Source organism: Mus musculus, chromosome 16 (assembly GCF_000001635.26).
Source record: "Mus musculus strain C57BL/6J chromosome 16, GRCm38.p6 C57BL/6J".
NCBI lineage: Eukaryota > Metazoa > Chordata > Mammalia > Rodentia > Muridae > Mus > Mus musculus.
In genome coordinates, this window is record NC_000082.6 from 25,864,525 (window position 1) to 25,884,713 (window position 20,189).

The 20,189-nt window shown below is 40.2% G+C and overlaps 1 protein-coding gene across 11 annotated transcripts in view; it reads left to right on the forward strand.

The window, feature by feature from the left end:
* Nucleotides 1-20,189, forward strand: part of Trp63 (transformation related protein 63) — a 208,326-nt gene that overhangs the window by 180,762 nt on the left and 7,375 nt on the right. For 5 of the 11 annotated variants that reach the window (NM_001127259.1, NM_001127260.1, XM_006522001.3 and 2 more), the window contains 5 exons: nt 723-832; nt 1,551-1,687; nt 3,643-3,725; nt 6,473-6,609; nt 18,003-18,160. In NM_001127259.1, coding sequence (NP_001120731.1) covers nt 723-832; nt 1,551-1,687; nt 3,643-3,725; nt 6,473-6,609; nt 18,003-18,160 — 625 coding nt within the window. Of the gene's footprint in view, nt 1-722; nt 833-1,550; nt 1,688-3,642; nt 3,726-6,472; nt 6,610-12,102; nt 13,375-18,002; nt 18,161-20,189 lie in introns of those variants that run through there. The other 6 variants (XM_006522000.2, NM_001127264.1, NM_001127261.1 and 3 more) reach the window with 4 other exon arrangements.

Genomic DNA, 20,189 nt, shown 5'->3' on the forward strand with positions numbered 1-20,189 from the left:
TTGGCATGTGACTCACCCTCTCTGGGTTTCACAGGCCTTGTGTATAAATGAACGATATAGATGATTTAATTCTGAGGGCGTTCTAGCTCTAGGATATTCTTCATGAAGATAAACATTCAAACCTACACAATACTGTTTTATCTTCAAAAAGAAAATATCCCCCCAAAGAATTGCTGCTAATTTTGGCATATTAAAAAAAAAAAGCCTCCTTTTCCAGAGCTCTCTGTGTGGTGCTGAAGTGAGTAACTTGGGTGAGGTTGCAAATCACAGAGCCATGAGCCAGTGGAAGTCATATTGCCAGTGTTGGCCTTGTGCTAGAAACATTAGTTTAGCTGGGCAGTGGTCGAGCACACCTGCAATCCCAGCACTTGGGAGGCAGAGGCAGGACGATTTCTGAGTTCGAGGCCAGTTTGGTCTACAGAATGAGTTCCAGGACAGCTAGGGCTACACAGGGAAACCCTGTCTCGGGGAAACAAAAACAGAAAACAAAAACAAAACAAAACAAAACAAAAATCCCAACAACAACAAACAAAACAGAAAGAAACATTAGTTTGACGCCTTCTAAAAAGCAAGACTGTGAGAGCTCTCCAGGGGATTTTACAATATCCCTTCCTAGAAGGAAACATGCCATTTGAAGTGGAGTTCTGGAGGGCAGAGCAAAAGCCATGTTACATGTTACATCATGTATATAGACATGTATGTTTCTTTCTCTCCTGTCTCAGGTTGGCACTGAATTCACAACAGTCCTGTACAATTTCATGTGTAACAGCAGCTGCGTCGGAGGAATGAACAGACGTCCAATTTTAATCATCGTTACTCTGGAAACCAGAGAGTAAGTGGCAGTGAGCAGAACCGAAATCACAAACAGCCAAAGGCCAAGGACCAAGCAGAATTCTTTGTTTTTGTTTTTGTTTTGTTTTGTTTTTTGTTTTTTGATTTGTTTTTGTTTTTTCCACTGCCTTTGCCTTTAGAAAGAGAAGACCCAGATTCAGTGCTTTGAGCTGCAAATCCCTTGTAAACACTGAAAGATCTGAGAAAGTGGAGACAGGGAAGGGGTGTGGGGGTAGAGGAGGGGACAAAAAAGAGCCAAGAGAGGCGGGCCATTCACTTCAGGCCCAAATTCTTGATGTTTGACTGGAATTGTTTTGGAGAGACAGCGTTTGTTTTCATGTGGCCACAAGGCATTTAACAGTTTCCTTGAGCAGTCTGAGCTGCCTGAGAGGGATTTTATCCAAGGACATCCCCTGGCTTAACTCAGGTTTCCTTCAAAATATGTAGCTAAATACAGCTGTTCAGCTAATGGCTTGGAGATTCTTTGCAGAAGAAATGGAATGTTCTTTATTCACACTGTTTGTGGCATGCAAGCACTTTCCTGTTTTGCCTGGCACTTTTGGGTGCTTGTTCTGAGCAGTTATGCTAAAGATGGGGGGTGGAGGTGGAGGGGAGGCAGGGTATGCATAAGATGGTCCGCATAAGGAAAAATTAGTGGGAGAACTCAAGGGAACCTTGACACCTGTAACCTTAACCTGTGATTCTTCTCTAATTTCCAGTGGGCAAGTCCTGGGCCGACGGTGCTTTGAGGCCCGGATCTGTGCTTGCCCAGGAAGAGACCGGAAGGCAGATGAAGACAGCATCAGAAAGCAGCAAGTATCGGACAGCGCAAAGAACGGCGATGGTACGAAGCGCCGTAAGTAGATGTAGTGGCCAGATGGGGCAGGGTCGAGTCTTCTCCAGATGTAGGACTCTGCAGATAATATTAGGAAGGCTGCGTGAGGAAAACTGTGAGGTTCGTCAGTGAGCGTGATCAGAGGTCACAGAGCAAGTAAGAGTATCCCTAGCAGAAGTAGACCTGAAACAATTTGCTTAAGCTACATCCTTAGCCAGAGGTCTAGTATAAAACTCCTCAGAACCTGACTTCCACACCAACAGCATCAGAAAATTTGACACAGTCTCAGGCTCGCTCCAGACTTGTTGCATCAGAAACAAGTTTTGTTTTGTAAGCCCTCCACCTGGGTGGAATGCTATCTAAAGCTCCAGGCATCGATTTATCTTTCAGCTATTAAGCAGAAGGCTAAAATGGTCCCTGCTCTCCTAGGAACTCTAAGGAGCGGTACCATCTGAGAACACATGTCTTTAGGGATAGTCCAGGGATACACAGATGTGGTCTCATTAAGCCTTGCAGTCACATGTTGAACAGAATGAGGTCTCAGTTACCTTATCATCTGTTCTTAAAGTTGGATTCTAATTAAATGATTTGTAATGGGGCATTTCATGAAACGCAAAGTACAAAATCCTGGAAGCAGAGATGTTCCCTCTGGGAAAGGCTTGACTGATCCGTGGTGTATGCGTCACCTCAGTAGCTCACACAGGGTCCTGAAGGCCAACGGGCTACATCTAAAAACCCTGTTCTGTGTGTTTTGTGGGTCTTGTAGAGAAATATTATTCTAGAAAGAATTTTGCACCCATGTAAGCCTAATGACACTGCAATAAGTTTGTTTGGGTTTTTGAAAAAAAGAAATAAAAAAAGATTCCACTCCATACCCCAGCCTGACCTGGAGATCTGTATCAAGCTGGAGGTGTTGAAGTCACATCAACTTTCTCCCTTCAGTGGTCCCATGTTCTGGAATTTCAGGCATAAACTGCCATGCATAGGTTTCAACAAGTATTTTGAAGTATATACCTTCTTTTATAAGAAGGCCCTAATCTTATAATCTATTAGTATTCAGATGAATTAAAACTTGAATTGTCCTTTACAGGATATCCTATCACCACTGACTTCCACCTGTTGGACACGATATGCTTCATCAATAGATTCCCCCTGCCTCCCGGATAATCCCTTAGACAGCTTAAATGTGTGATATACACATATTCATATTCTAACTTCACTTTTGCACCCATGGCTGGCAGAGAGCAACAGCCCATTGAAACCTGACTTCTCTCTCCCTAACAATTTAGTGAGCTCTAGTAAGAACGGGATATCTGAATGTGGTGGAAAAATCATTTTCACACCCAAGCTACTGATTAATTAGATATTCTAATTTTAAAACCTTAGTGATTTATTGATTGTTAATTCTGTTTCCCCTCCCCCCATTGTACTATTACCAACCCAGTCCCATATACCATGCACTTAACTCTTTCTGAAGTGAATGCTCCAAAACATGATTTTTAAATTAATTAATTCATTTGTTTGTTTAGATCCCAAATGCTGTTCCCCTTTCTGCTCCTTTCATCATCAAGGCCTTTCCCCCATGTCCCTCCCCTTCTCCTCATAGGGGGTGGGATGTCCCCTCACTCTGGCACATTCTCTCCCACTGAAAAGTTTTACAAAGCAAAAAAATTAAAAAAAAAAAAACCTTTTCTTTTCTCTTAACAGCTTTACATAGCCACGCACAGGTAGCATGTAGTCAGAATGCTCCTCCGCATTCTGGGTTCGCCTTTTTCTATTGCCTTTTCTAGCTCTCCTCTACCTTCTTACTTTATATAAAAGCACTGAGCATCATTTACATGGTACTTGGCACAATCATCCTTCATCTCCCAGGTTGCTAGGCTGTTTGTATTTAGTATGTACCCTTAAATATCAGATTCACTACATCACTCCTTCAGTAATTCCCCAGGATGAGGCTTGTGTTTTTCTTCCTCCAGCTTTCCGTCAGAATACACACGGAATCCAGATGACTTCCATCAAGAAACGGAGATCCCCAGATGATGAGCTGCTGTACCTACCAGTGAGTCATCCTCATATTCTCACGGGTGCTCCATTTGGCTTTCCTTGAATGCGCATTTATTAGATGGTCATCACCTGGTTACCTGGAGCAAGAGGGAAAGAACTCTCACACGGCTGGAGCTAGAACAACAAAGTAACTTAGATGATGTAGGTTGGGAGCTTGTGAACAGCCGCCACACATTTCTCCCAGTGCTGAAGGCTGGACGTGCAAGGTCAAGTTGCCTGTGGTCAGGTTCTGATGAGGGCCCTCTTCTGAAATGCTGCCATCATCTGTGTATTGTCTTTCACAGGATAGAAACTTCTCTTTGGCAATCGTTTACAAGCAGGCTAACCTCATCCACCAAGGCTCTCCCTTCACGACCTAAATAACCCGCTAATACTTTGGAATTTAGGAGTTAGCGTACGAAACAGACAATGAAACACATTCAGTCATAGTGGTGGAAGGATGCTTAAAATAAAGCAAAGAGATTTTTCTTCGTAAATCCTGAAGCTATCTTGTCTCTTGGAATATATTCATATTGTGAGCTAGTCTACTTACTTTTCCATTCTGTCAAAGCTGCTCTCATCATAGGACATTTTTCAATCAAATATCTAAGGTTAGTTCACATGTCATTATTTGTGAGAGATAGAACTTTTTGACATAGCCTTGCCATTTTTTAATTTTTGTCATATGTAGTTCACAGAGTTGGTACTCCAGCAATTAGCTGTTCACCTTCTGGGGTGCACCGTAGTTATCTGATACATGACAATCACATGTAACAAACAGTTCAGAGCAATCAATGCATCCATGTCTTTAAACATTAATCATTTCTCCATGCTGGGAATTCTTGTCTTCTCTTAGGAAGTGTTATAAAGGGATGCAAGCAAGGCAGAATCCACAGTCATACGTGAAGAGCCAGGAGGCTTGGCCCAGTTCTTACATAAGACTTTCCATTGCTTCTACAGGGTCAAGAATGAGGTCACTTTATTAGATTATGGTCAGGGCTCATTGAGTCCTCACTACTCTGGGTCTTTGCCGCCCACTGCTGTACCTTCTTAAACTTTGTAAAATATTAGTGACCAGTACATCTCAGATGCCATCCAAGCTGACACAGGTGGCAGGGCCAGGAACAGTGGCTGAGCCATTGCCCTGGGATTGGAGCTTAGGCAGCTCAACAGGTTCGGTGTGCTTGCTTCCTTCCCAGCCTTCCCAGCCCTGGCCCCCAGGGCAAACCTGACAGGGAAGGACCTGAAGTTCTCAGTCTTGTTACAAAAGCTCCTTACAGAAACTGAATTGTGACCCTTAGGAAAAGCATTACTCCTGCTATCCTAATATTTTATGGAAATCCCAGTGTGTGCGCGAAGGAGTTACTATGATGAACTGAATCTAAAAGTAATGAAAAATTAAACAAAATGGATCTTATGGGATTAAAAAAAAAAAAGGAATCAATTTCTGCTGCATGACCAATAGACTGGATCCCAAGCAATGGGAAGGAAATATAAAGTAGTTTTTATCTTCAGAGCATTTACATTCTCTTAAGGATGTAGTTACAAGGTAATGAAATCCACAGTAGAGCAAGGCTCGGGAAACACAAGCTTGCAAGGACCTTGGAGAGGAGAGGCTCTAAATTAGGGTGGGCTTCTTGGGGGAGAGAGAAGAGAGCAACGCTAACAACTGCAGTGGAGAACCTGGGATGCTCTATCTTCTGTGCTCAGGCCTCTGACTGATGCAGCGCATACGTGCCTAAGGCCCAGCATGTGTTGCACACTTACTCCTGGGGTCCCAACAGTTCTCATGTGGGCTGCTGGCTTCATCCTATCCCAGCCGTCTCTTCATTTTTCAAGTTTTAAGGAAGCTATCTTAAAAAGAGAGGCATAAGAGCCGGGCGTGGTAGTGCATGCCTTTAATCCCAGCACTCTGGAGGCTGAGGCAGGTGAATTTCTGAGTTTGAGGCCAGCCTGGTCTACAGAGTGAGTTCCAGGACAGCCAGGGCTATACAAAGAAACCCCGTCTCGAAAAACAAAAAACAAACAAACAAACAAACAAACAAACAAAAAAGAAGCATACTTCATTCCTCCTGAAACCCCTTGTCATTCCAAAGACAGTTTATATTTCATGGTTGTTATGTTTTACAAAGTTGGAGCTGAAACTGAATCATTGCTCTTAAGAGAAACATAGTAGTTAGTGACTTTCTATAAATCTCTGGTTCCAGCATGTCAATAGATGGATGGAGCATCTTGTTTTGTGTATGTTTTTGTTTAAAGGTGTCATATTGAATATATGCTGTATATATAGGTTCATCCATCGTAGTCAACAGTATGGTAACTCATTCTTGGATAAGGTTTGTCCAACATAAGCATCTTCTCTGAATGGCACAGCACTGCCTCTTTGCCAATAGAGGCAGTAAGCAGCATTTTAGTGTGGAGCCCATGACAACAAAGTCATGAATAGAAACCACAAAAAAATAGGAACTGTACAGAGGTAAGACCACTCGAAAAAGAAAGGTAGTCCACAGCATGACAGCTGAAACAGGAGCAGAACCTCTCCTTGTTCACCTCCAGCTGGGAACATGCCGATGACTAAACTCTTCTGTGCCTGTGTGTTTCTAACTGGCTGAAATGTGCGAGCTTTATTGATATTCATGTTACAAATATGTATTCATGGGCAGGTGCATTGACCCATAAGGAACCCGCGAATAATGAGCGTTGGCTGAGCTTTGGAGAGTCGGCCACTCTTCATCTTGTGTTTTCTGGCTTTTCCGTGCCTAGGTGAGAGGTCGTGAGACGTACGAGATGTTGCTGAAGATCAAAGAGTCACTGGAGCTCATGCAGTACCTCCCTCAGCACACGATCGAAACGTACAGGCAGCAGCAGCAGCAGCAGCACCAGCACCTACTTCAGAAACAGTGAGTGTGTCACTGTCCTTTCAGAAGGCATGAACAAGGGGGATTGTCTTCATCAGCAGTAGGTTAATGGCAGATACCTTGAGACTACATATAGTCCGGAATAGTTTAGATGGGCTGGTTTGGCACCTTTTTTTTTTTTTTTTTTTTTTGGTAAGTTTTCACCTTTTGTGTGTCTTGTAAACTTTCTCTGGGGAAGTTTCATTTGTGTTCTATTAAGAACCCTAGACTTGTACTAATACTTACTAATGCTCTATTCTAACGATGTCTATTTCAAACTCCTTCACTCATCCCAGAGGATTGGCTCCCATATCTCCTAGTATATACACAATCCCATTTGGGGTAGCACCTTAGAGAAAGAAGCTCAGGGAGGTTTTCCTACAAGAAGGTGGCGCCTTGTGTGTTGGCAAGGATTCTGAGACCTAGCCCTGTTCCTTGAAGGAGGTCTCAGTGCAGGACCCAGTAATAGCAAGTTTCTAAGTTTTAGCACCTTTGCTCTAGACTGTCTTTCAGTAATACACTTTCAAATGAATGGGAAAGGCTTTGCAACCCTATTAGCATATGCATACAATCTATTCATATGCTAAGTTTTACCTTCCTACTTGAAGCTTTGATGATGTTAATTGTTTTTTACCTAGCAAGAAGAGACTGTCTCTTCTGAAAGGATGGCAGATTGGCCAATCAGAGCTCTGTTTATATGTATCCTTTGGTGCTTAAGTAGGATCACTTGGGAGTTTAATACATTGTACATTAGTACAGGTGTTGCCAGAGAGTATCAGTAGATAAATGTCTATACTACAATTTTGGCCCACTTGAGAAATTTCAAACACGCTTCAGCTTAAAAAGAAATGATATCAAAAACTACCTTGACTGAGAAAAGAGGTTATTTTCTTTAAGTTACAGTGGTAATTTATTTTAAGGTTTGACTGAAGGTAATCTTTAAAATAGAAATGCAAATAAATGACCAGTAATGGCTATTTTCTGGTATTATTGTCTACTGCTTTGAAAAGCATAGTAAAAAGGGCTCTTAACTCTTCATTTTTTATCAATACCAATGTTGCTAAGGAGGCAAGAGTGCATCTCTAATAGTCATAGGCAACTTCTGAGTAGTGAGGGGCAGAAGATTCAGAAGTGAGCATGCCCTCTTTTCAACTCAAAGCTGTTGAGCATTTAAGACTCTTTTAGACTAGCAAATTTCTTATCGCATCTAAGGTAAAAGTTTTACAACCGGAAGCTACCATTTGTACTGAAGGCTGATCTAAAAAGTGAATTGGGTGTTTCCTGGGAAACACAGAATTCTCATGCTGATCCTAGGGATTCTTTTGTATATCTGACATCAATAATTGTTACTACATTCACGCAGAGAATGGATTTAGTTCATATGAAGTTCATAGATTGAAGGAATACAAAGTTGAAACATGGAAGACTGGGCTGGGAGCCGGGAAGAGGGTGGATATTGAGGAGTTCTGTCCTCAGACAGAAATTTCTGTTCCTCCTCAAAAACTTTGATTCTTTCAACATAACACCAGCAGTATTCCATTACGTATTAATTCCATTAAGTGTTATGTTGAGCTAGTTCTGAGCCTTCAGCTCTGGACTTGGTTTTTCTGGTTAATGGAAAAGAACAGTCTAGCCCAGGGACTGATAAGCATCTTCATTTTCCTGTGAAGTGTGAGAATTACGTATTTTAAGGCATCTTGGTGCAGATGATCTCTTACAACTCACCAGTTTTATGACTATATCAGAACACTAGTAGATACTAAATGAATAAGGGTGTCTGTCACATTAATACCTTATTGTGGAGACTTGAACCTTGTATTTTATATCATTTTTCTCATGTCCTGATCGCTATCTCCATGTTGAAAAGTGGAAAACTATTGGAAGCCCATGTGCCACATTATACAGCTTGCCAACCAATCTTGCAGATAACTCTGTTGCTCATCTTCCAGTGTTCATTGAAATGAAACTCCTCCTTGCTAGGCTCATCAGAAAGCTAATATGCATATTCTAGAGAGAATATAAAATGTTCTGAAGTCAATATCTGACAGTAGCCTTCAATGGAGAACTCTCCCATCCTATGAGATCTAAGCATTTCTGCTTAGATAGAATGCTTGCAGTGATGCAAGTCCTTTGTTAGAGCACATTAAAATACTTGCCTTTAAAATGGAGGTTAGAAGACTATATGGCTCCTGGCTTACTGTAGTGTGAATCAAAAGATGACTTCCAAACCAAAATCCCTTTGGGATATTAAGAAATCTTTGCAAGTTTCAGGATTGTATAGATCAATGAGGCCATTCAAGGAAGCGTTGGTAGATTAAAGGAGAAAGGAAATAATCTTTGTTTTACAGACTTTATGAATAAACTGGCTGAAGTTTGGTCAGGGGCTCATGCTATCTGTGTTGGTATACATTGTGTAGATGAAAACACAGAGCTTGTATCTCTGTGTTAGAAGTTTTCCACAGGTAGTTGATTGATTGACTTGAATTGCTCCAAAGGGAGTTGTTGTTTTTGTTGTTGTTGTTGTTGTTATTTTATTATCATTATCTATTCTTTATGGAGCAATCTATTCCACCTGAGAAGAAAATATATGGCTAAAGTTATGCTAGAAAAAATGGTCTGAAAATTTTTAGGAACTCACTAGGAGTAGCTAAAGATGAACTGTGAGGACGTAGTTGCATAGCTCCTGGGTATTCATTTGAAACAATCGTGTGCATGGCTTTGAGTTGCTGTCTCACAGCTGTGATAGCTTGTGCATGGAAAGCTAACAGACCGCAAAATGAGATCTTAGCAAAATACAGATGTTTGGTACAATTGTGCCGTTATACCATTACATGTACACGGCTCCCTGATGATTGACATGAATCCACACAAGTTCTCCAGTTGCTACAGACTTGAGCTGAGATTGTTTTCTTTTTTCAGCTCTTTTATTTTCATGCAAATCTCTGAGAGAAGGAATGAGTAGACAAAAAACATGGAAACCTAATTTCCTGGCAATCATTTGAGAAGAATAAATCAACTTATAAAATGCCTATAATAGTCCGTGATTTCCTTTCTAAAATATAGTACCAATTTAATGCTGGTAAGGAATCAAAAAAATTTTTTTTAAGAATAGAATGAAAATTGGTGGAAGGCAATATGCTTCCTACAGGGTGGCAATAAAATATGTTCAGTCTAATTGCTGCTTTAATTCTCCCATACTGTGCTTTCTCTCTGCTTGCCTTGCACTTATGCATGGGTTCGTTCGTTCGTTTGATTGTTTGTTTATTTATTTATTTATAATCCTTCATAGTTACCTTCATGATCATAGGCTATATGGAAGCAAGATGTTTAAATCGAGTTGCTATGATTCAAGTCATTATAGACTTATGCAGGCTTTACACTGTTTAAGAAGAAATTATACTTCCATTAATATGTCCATACAGGTATAGCCATAGACAGTTATGTTTATTAAAGCTGGAATCAGATGGAAGGGTAAATTGAATCAAATTACTATTATTATTATTATTTACTAAATTCCACTCCCTTGCTGTTCCACAGGCGTGGATTCTTAATGGTACACTGAAGTTATTTGACATCTGTTTTATCAATCCTTTTTTTTTAGATTAAAGACCCATATGATTTGTATTTTTGTTTGTGTTTCCCTGTAATTCACCCTTCTTGCCCCTTCTGTCCTCGGGCCAGTGTGACTGTCTTTTGCACAACTGTCAGTTTTCTCTAGAAAACTACATTTTGTTTACTATGGTATAAGATTCCATTAACTTATAATATGTCCCATGATACCCTGAGATGCCCTTCTATAGTACGTCTTGATCATAGCTCCATAGTAACAGAAGCCAGATGATGCTGTGTCTGAGAAGCATCTTCAAGAGTGCTTCTAGCCTCTCACTCAAGACAGGGAAAACCAAGCAAGCCCACACAGCAGCTAAGGGTAGAACACCTTTAGAACCAAAGCTCTTTGCCAGGCTCATGAATGTAAGGAGATGGTGTTTTCAAGATTATTGATGAATTTAGGAGAGAGTAAAAGGTGCAGATATCCAAACTGATATAAATCAAAAATGTACTTCTAAATTAGATTGTAAGGTCACCCATTTTCATAAAGTTTGTTGGAACTTTCTAGCTCTATAGACTTGGAAACAACAGCAACGAACAGCCTGATAATCTCATGGCATTCACGCCAACAACTATAATAAAAATCTGAATTTTTAGAGTTGACACAGGGCTACTTTTGAACTCCACAGCCGGATTATTACATGTTCAGGACAGAGGTTTACTAGCTCTGAATCAGTGATGTCAAAGAACCTCAAAGGTTCATTAAATTCTATTAAGTCATTTCTCCAAATGAGAATATCTCCTTGTAGAACTGTCCTTGATTCTAGGTCTGAAAGTTTGAACCCGTAGGGTGTATATAATCCTGCCTTCACTGGAACACTGATGTGATCAATTGTGATCAATTGTGATCAATTGTGATGTGGCAATTGTATGAGGCTTTACTATCAGATACAATCCATCCAAGCTTTAAACTTTCAAGCAAAGAAACCTGAAAGCCGAAGCTCTCTTAGGAATAACTTGCTTCCCCCATGATGTGTGTTCAGGCATTATATACATATAAAGATACCAATTCTCACTGCAGTTTGAGTGTGGAAATGTCTTTGTTCCTTTGAAGGTACTAAACAAATAGGATTCAAAAAGCCAGTCTGGGAAACTGTTCCCAAACTGTTCACCAGGTTGCATAACCTTTAGCCAAATAAAAGGGCTTATTCTTGGCATCCCATGGCATAATTGATTTCTTAATTATGCAAAAGTTGCTTTCATGAGTTTGATATATGCATTTATAGGCCAAGTTTGTGACTGAGAGGATTAAGGTATTTACCACCTCAATCTGGGCACACTCAAAATGCTCATTAATAGTTCTTTCCAGATGCACGATGACGCAGCCCCTAACACTGATAAGATCATATTTCTTCAGACTTCAGAGTTTGGCTAGACAGACCAGTAATGAGGTATAATAATTGGGTATGTGACATTTTTACAGAGGATCAAAGTTTATTCTTGTTTTTGCATTCCCTTTGTCAATTAATTGAGTCCAGTATACCCATGCCAAGCCCTACACTAAACACTGGACCTGCCTGTCACCATAATCCTCAAGTGAGTCACCTTGTATTAAGAAATGGAGATGACTGGGCCCCCAGCTAACCCTTAGACAGGACCTGGGAAAGTGTATTTTGAAAAATATGATTCTGATGTAGTCTGCTGATTAGCTGCCCTTTGCTTTGCCTTGCATCTTTTTTTTACATAAATTGAGAATAGAACATTCTAGATGGTTTTAGAGGAGGATTTTAAAAGGAAAGGATTTTTAAAAAATAAATGGCTTTTCCGATTCCCTGCTCCATCTGCACTATGATCATGAAGGTAGGAGATGGGTGTGTTTCTGTGTTCATTGGATGTGGATTCCTGAGTCCTAAGCCTTCATTCTCTTTCTCTGGTTCCTCTCTACAGTCTCCTTTCAGCCTGCTTCAGGAATGAGCTTGTGGAGCCCCGGGGAGAAGCTCCGACACAGTCTGACGTCTTCTTTAGACATTCCAACCCCCCAAACCACTCCGTGTACCCATAGGTCCCCAGCTATGTGTTTGAGTTCATGTGCTTGTTGTGTTTCTGTGTGCGTTTGTGTATATGCACATGCGTGTTAGTGTTTCCAGCCCTCACAAACAGGACTTGAAGACATTTTGGCTCAGAGACCCAGCTGCTCAAAGGCACACATCCACTAGTGAGAGAATCTTTGAAGGGACTCAAAATTTTACAAAGCAGAGATGCTTTCTGCACATTTTGTATCTTTAGATCCTGCCTTGGTTGGACGGGAGCCGCGACTGTGCTTGTCTGTGAGCTTTCTATTGTTTTCCCAGGAGGGAGGGGGAATCCATTGGGAAAGAGGCATTGCAAAGTTTATTGGAAACCTTTTCTGTTACCTCCTGTTGTGTTTCTAAAACTCATAATAAAGCTTTTGAGCAGGTCTCAAACTTTAGGTGTATTTTTAAGAAAATAAGAAAAAAAAATCTGTCATTGCCTGTGCCTAAGCAAGTTGTGTTGACCGAGAGACTTAGGCCTTCTTAATGCTGGAGTTACATTGTCTTCCTACATGAGGAGAAAGTCCACTAAGGCTTTTCCAGGTCTGATCTCTGCCACTGTATGTTAGCATCTGCTATGATAGTCTTCCTTGCATCGAGTCCTACTCCCCCATACAGTTGTTTAGGTGCCAACGCTGGTAAGCTACTTTTGTGGTGTTAATGGGAGATGAAACTACCAGGCAAATATTGCCCCCGGTATTTGCTTACCATTATTCAGTGCTGGGAGAGTTCAAAGTCTCCTCACCAAATCTATGATTAATGGGTTTAATTGGAGCTGCTAGCTCGAAACCCTGCCTACCATAAAACCAACCAGATTTCTCATTAATGTCCACGTGCATTAACTGGCAGGCCTCCTCTCTGAGCAAATGATGTCTAAGCACACAGGTGTTAAAAATCAACACTTCTGGCTACAGATTACATGGAGAGAGCTAAGTTCTCTTTCCTTTTAAAGTAGTTTCCAAACTCAAAAAGAACTGACTGAATCCCTGTTTCCTTCTTCATCATCCCTGCCCCGTCCTGCGCCAACTAGGTCACCAGTGCTTTGTTCTCTGTCACCAAGACAACGATTTCTTATGATTGAGGCTGCTGCTTTGTGGATGTGTGGTTTTAATTTTCAATAAACTTTTGCATCTTGGTTTATCTTGTAGTTTTTGTTTCTGTCTCTCTTGTTTCCCCAATTAGAGTATAGTCCCAGTGCTGCAAGTGCTCCGAGTGGGTCTACAAAAGAAGAGGGAGAGGGCCGTCACTGTGGCCCTCTTCCCATTTCTCCTGGGATTTTATTTAAGATACTATATCCCAGGTTAACATTCTGAAGGTTAGCTATGCCTTGAAATTCACAAATGAATTTCAAACAGATTTTAACCCTGTGCATGATTAAATCCTAAGGTGCCAAAAGACATCTGAACAAGTCTTGAGTTTTGTTTCAAAGCACTAAATTTACTATATTAAGTTTTGGCTAAGTCCCAATTTATTAGATAATTAGATTTAGGTGCCATAGACTTTAGAAAACATTTGACCAGAGTGGGACCAAAATCCAAAGTTTTTTGGTTTAAATTTTTGTGTACTCTGAACTTTGTATCAATGTAGTTAATATTTCAAAGGAAGTTTTTCTAAATGCACCAAAGCAAGTAACAGATTAAAAACACAAGACAAAAGTATCTTGACATGAGATTAAAGTGTATTGGTAAATGGGGATGCCTCTGCTATATTTCAGTTAGTAAATTTAAGTACTTGGGGAAAGGGCTTCAGTTAGTAAAGCCACAAGTACTTGGGGAAAGGGCTTAGATTTTTGACCTTTCTTTCAGAACTATTTTTCTCCTTTAGCCTATTGTCATGTAAAATTTTCATGTACTCCTAGTAACCTTTATATGCATGTTTATATTTAAAATGATAGAATATATTTTGATATTTTGGTTGGCCTTCTAAAGACCTCTTAGTGCCCTTGGTTTTTGGAAGCAAGGTTACCCAACATTCAGGCCACAGAGAACTAGCTATTGGGAAATGCTTAGAAGAGGTATAATTATTTTTCTACATCTTTCTTTTAGCCCTCTTTAATATTCAGGATGTCCATCTTCAAAATTCCTATTTCCACATTCAGCATTCTAGAAATGGCTTGGAAAATACATTCGTCCAATGTGTCACCAAATTTCAGCTAAGCGTTTTAATTAGTAAAGTGAAAAGAATTAAATCAAGAAAAAGGGGGCAGTAAGCTTTTGGACAGCCATAGATAGAAGCTGGCACTTATCATGAAGATTGTCCTTCCCAGCACAGCCGTGAGAGGTAGAAGCAAGTTGCCTAATTTCTAATTTCAGATCATTTAAAGCAACATCTTACTTTCAGCAAAGCATACAGAAGTTTGTGGTTTTACTGTTAAGAACTAAGAATGGTGGACTGGGAACAATCGAAGTTGGTGGTTGAGAATTTGAAAGCACATTTAAGGACTTAGGTTCAATCTGCACCACTGAAAACCAAGTGGAAGAAAACAACAGCAAACGGCCTGTCTTGTCTTTACTAATAATACTTTCCCTTGAGACTAGAACTATAGGAGACTTACCTGTTTGTATCTCTACATTTCTCAGTTCCTAGCAAACTCTATGGAAGTAAGTCTCTACAGAAATGCCCTCCAATGGAAACCACAATACATTTTCCTGCAAAAAGCTGTTGTTACCACATTTTTGGTTATTTGACCTCTGGTTGGGGTGAGTGACAAGGACAGAGGGACAAGTGAAGAAGTCAATCAACATGGCATAGCCTCTGTTTTTGTTTTTATTTAGTCTGCTAAATTTGGGGGGGTCTGTTTACTGACTTTGCACTTGTTATAGCCAAGGAGTTGACTATTTTTCAGGACCTTTAAATGGGATGTGACTTTATTCAGGATCATGTTTTTTTCCTAAGTGTGTGATGGCTGTCCATTTCAGACACTGTAGCGTTAGTAATGATCACAGTATCATGACCTTTGCCTTTGTGCCTGTAAGACTCACTTTTGTGTTCTAATATGTGCATTCAAGATTTATGACACTTTTGACATGATCCCAAACTATGTTTTATACTGACTCAAGTAAGAATCTGTGTCAACTCTGTCCACTTCTTCCTATAACTTCATAAGTCGGTATCGTCCATTCCCTTTATTAGATACTAGAGCATATATTGACCATTTAGGTCTGTAAGGGAAGAGGAAAGGACCAAGATTCTTAGGTGTTTATAAGACACTGGACATTGTCAAGGACTTGCACATGATCTCCTTCAGACTTCATAGACACGCTTGCAGAGCCCGAGGCTTGCCAGAAGAAAATGAGGCTCGGGTGATACTAGCATCAAATCCAGTCACTTTATACACTCAGCTCCCATCTAGTATAGAACAAATATTTTGATTGGCTCCAAAATTTGCATTCCTTCTCTGCTCATGGTTGCTTCTACCTCTCTTCCCAAATTTACATTGATTATAGTGAAAAATAATAGTAGCTAACAAGGTAGTTAAACAAAACAAAACAAATCAAAACAAAACAAAAAACAATGACCACAAAGGTAATCGAGTTTTCACAGGGTGTAGAAAATAGCAGGAAACTCTGAAAGTGCAAAGACAAGTGTAAAGTTTGTCAGTGTATTTTTTTTTTTGTCAGTGTATTTTTATCTTCCCAATTGTGGTTATTAATGGCTAAAACTATTCTTCTTATAAATTTTGACTGTATGTTCAATGGCTTGGGGAGATGGAAAAGAATAAATATGGAGTATATTCTGAATCTGGAATATGAATGACAAGTTCTTAGCTACCTTCTCACTGCCCAAGGCAGATATAGAAGCAGTAGCTGCTCACACCTCCCCACTACCGCACTCTTGCTTTCCTGGACTGAGATATGGACTTATAAATGCTTCTAGGTTAGTCTGACTCCCTACCAGGCTCCTACCCATTGGTGGTATGGCATTAAAATGGCTTGGTAGCAGGTAGATTCCCGTTACATGGTGGTTGTTCCTCGTCTACCTTGGCCTTTCACATGTATCTTAATACTTCAACAATTTCTTGATCCTGCATTCTTGATGTCTACCATCATTTTATTTCTAGGGGCATGTCCCAAAATCAAGAGAAAGGAAAAAGAAAAAAAGAATGGGCTAGGTGCCAGGAGAGTCATTTCTCTCCTTAACCCATTCAACCAACGGGCAGTGGATACTAGACATTTGGGCATATTGTTCTCTTAAAGTTTCATATTTACTTCTTTTTCAAATGATAATAGTAATTTATTGATCATGTGCTTCTATGTTATGGCATGATATGCTCTAAGTAGTGGCAGTCACTTAAACATGGGTGAAAGAGAGCCAGGTAGCCTGGGAGTATTTCATAACTAGAAGGGTTTATTGTATGATGCCTTTTGTACCACTTAAGAAAGGCTAAGGAAAATAAATGTTAAAGCATTGTTATAAAATGTAGTAGCTTCCCACAGTCCTTCTAATTCATACAAATACCACTAGAGTGTTGTATTGTTTTACCCAGGTTGGTGCTCACCACTGATATAGAAAGCAGGCTGCCTGCTTTCAGTAACTATGGGGAATTCAGTGCATCTTCAAAAACTACCTTAAGGACAAATATTTAAAGCCTTCATTTAAAATTTTTAAATATTTATTGAACATTATATTGCATTTGTTTGTAAGTTGCAGTTAGAAAGCATTCAATATTGATATCCCTTATCCAAGCATATGGAACTAAAACTCACATGTGAATTTAAATTTGTCTGTTATTATAAATATGGGAATATGCATGTTATAGAAAGAAGGCAAATCAGAACAAGTCAAAACATCGGGTTTGATGAATTGTAAAAGAAAAGCTTTCCCACTACAGGTCAGACACACACTCAAAGCCAGATCTTCACTCTGGCTATTACTGGAATGCTCTGATCACTACAGTTGGTCCTCATTATCTCCTTTCTAGTTTTCATCTCAGCCCCAGAAGGAATGAAGGATTTTTATCTCTCTCAGAACCATTACTCTGTCAGCATCTTAAAAATAAAAACCATTACATTTTTTATTTCCTGGCACTAACAGTGCAGCATATACAGCAAGCATGCTTGGCTATATCTATAGTTACATAGCTATGTTTTTTATATAACTACTATATTTACATACACACACACACACACACACACACATACACGACTTGTAGAAATGCATTCCCATAGTGGCTTGAGTTCTAAGGTTCTATATAAAAGAACTGTTAATATGGATTTTGTCCTCATGGCACCTAACCAGCCAAGGAGGTATCTTTATACCTTGGAGATTTCTGTGGGATAGTAGGATATGGTGTTAAATGCCTTGAATGATCAACTCTTTCATGTTTGCTGTGTATCCCAAATGGCCTGGACATCTATAAATGGAAGGCCTCTGTTGCAAATTAAGTTTAATGTGTTTCTATACTTTATCAGCCTGTGTGCTTTGCTCACTTTTTTCTCTCCTTGCTGGTTTTTAAGACTTATTTAAATTGAAAATCAAGAGAAAGAAAAAGAAGATGGAGGGAAGAGTAGAAGGAAAGTAGTATATGAATTTTCCCTCACAAATGAGATGTTGAATACTCTACTATATACAGGAAATAGTGATTTTGTGATAGCTTTGGAGTCCCTTCCAGCAAGGAGAGTCTTGCATGGATGATAAATGAATCTAGGTCATAAATTCTGAGTATTGGGCACATTCATAGTTCTAGACCATGTTTCAATGCAATATCTGTTTAAAATGACCAGTCCAGTTTTTCAGTGTCCCATGTTGATCATCACTCCCTGTTTGTGTTCCTAGGACCTCGATGCAGTCTCAGTCTTCATATGGCAACAGTTCCCCACCTCTGAACAAAATGAACAGCATGAACAAGCTGCCTTCCGTGAGCCAGCTTATCAACCCACAGCAGCGCAATGCCCTCACTCCCACCACCATGCCTGAGGGCATGGGAGCCAACAGTAAGCACACCTCTCTTCAGCTGCCAAAGGATGAGCAGGGCTAGGACAGGAGAAGAATGCTGTAGGGTGACAAGGACACTCTTCCTTAAGCTAAGGACTCCATACTATAGTAGGTAGAGGAGCCAAAATTTGCTGACTTTGCTTTCATAGTTAATCCTTCATTTTTGAGATAAGAGGTTTCATCACAGAATACCATAGTAGAGGTAGATGTGAGATGAGGGTAATCCCTTAGTAGGGGTGAGGATCTCTGAAGCAAGAACAGCTCACTCCTAACAGCCTGGACAGGGGCCCACCTCTGACCTCGTCTGACACCATATAAAAAGTCTCTGACATGGGAAGTAGCATGGTGTGCTAGGCTGAAAGTGTCAGAAAACCGATTCTCATCTGGACTTTTGCAAAATTATCTATGCAACTACAGACAAGTCAGTTTTCTGCTTGTATGCAGTGTCTCTAAAATGACCATTTCACAGATTTAGCATTGTATGCATCTCTAGATTTATGGCCTTACTTTAGTACATGCACAATTGTAAGCAGGGAGTCCATCTCTAAAGTGGTTTCTCCTTTACGCCTGCACACATGAATTCATAGTAACTAAGTGTGGGGATAGAAGGCAGTGCAAAAACTGGGTCTAAGTAAATGGGGAAAAATTGTATATAGATCTTCTATGAATAAGTTTCCCTTCTGTAGTGTAAGTGAGTCTAGCAAAGGGGACAGAGGCTTGAATGAAGCAGAGAATAGTAAAGAGCCCAGATAAATGGTATTTCCATGGGTAGAGACAACAGAATACTGTATAGTTCTGAGAATCCTCTATGAAAAAACAAGGACCTGCCATCTGTTCCTTCAAAATCCCTAATTGTGACCAAACATTTCGATTTGGTTTTCTCTGGAAAGCCCAGTCTATCTAAAAGAAGCTAAGAGAGCCTGAGACCCGTTGTTCAGCAGCCCACGCTCATGTTCAGTGCAACAGCCTGACAGCAGGGACTTTACCATAGGGATTTACAACAGTTATCACCGTGATAGTGCACCCTGAGGTCCCCAACCTGACAGTGAAAGGAGAAGACATTTGGCGTTATCTTCTTTCTTGTGACATAGGAACATCCCAGCTTGCTCTAGGGACAAGAGAGTGGCTATAATAACTGCATTTCACATTTAGACAGCTTTCCACTCACTTACATTTTATTAGTAGTTCATAAGTCTCCTCTGATGTACTTAGGCAAGTCTGAGGGCAGCCTATGAAGAGGCCATAGGGTTGTGTTTTGCCTCCTGTTTTGCAGCTGCCTTCTTCACAGCAGGGGGCAGAGGTCCCTCCAACACCTCTGCCCCCTGACCACTCTTCTAGTTACTAAGGTAGAAACAAATTACATTCTTACTTTCTAGATATATTATTTTTTGCTCCTTAACCAGTAAACAAAATTTATTTCACACATTTTATTAGTCCTAAGTCTTGGGAGGGGTGGCAGAGTGGAGGGGAAAAGTGTCGGTGAAGGTTTGAAGCTAGTGGTATTGACAAATGCCTAAAGTGTTGGTGATATTGGTGAAGTCAGGTGTACTATACCCCGGAGTTCGAATCCTGAATTGTACTTTTTCTTGCTGAGCATAAAGCTCCCAGAATAATACTGTAGCAAGCCCGCCTGTCTCCAGATAGATCTTACACACAGATGTTTCTTCATATCCCTCTCAGTATAAGCTGTTGGGCATCTCACTGTACCAGGAAGTCGCCATGCCTGTAGATCCAATCTCTATGCTATAGGAGATAGGTATAGTGAGAGAAACCAAAATACGACTCATTCTGACCAGAAGAAGGCGAAACATAGCAACTAAGTAGAAAAGAACAATTAGAAGAAGGGTGGGAAGAGTGTCCTAGGAGAGTAAGGGTTCAGAAACCTGTAATTATTTTGGAGTTCTGATTCTATTCTGCTTGATTAGGTATAGAATGCATGAAGGGATATAGAGAAATTAATTCACTCCTCCCCGCAAACAACCACCACTACCACCAACACCAACACCAACAGTACCAACAACAAAACCC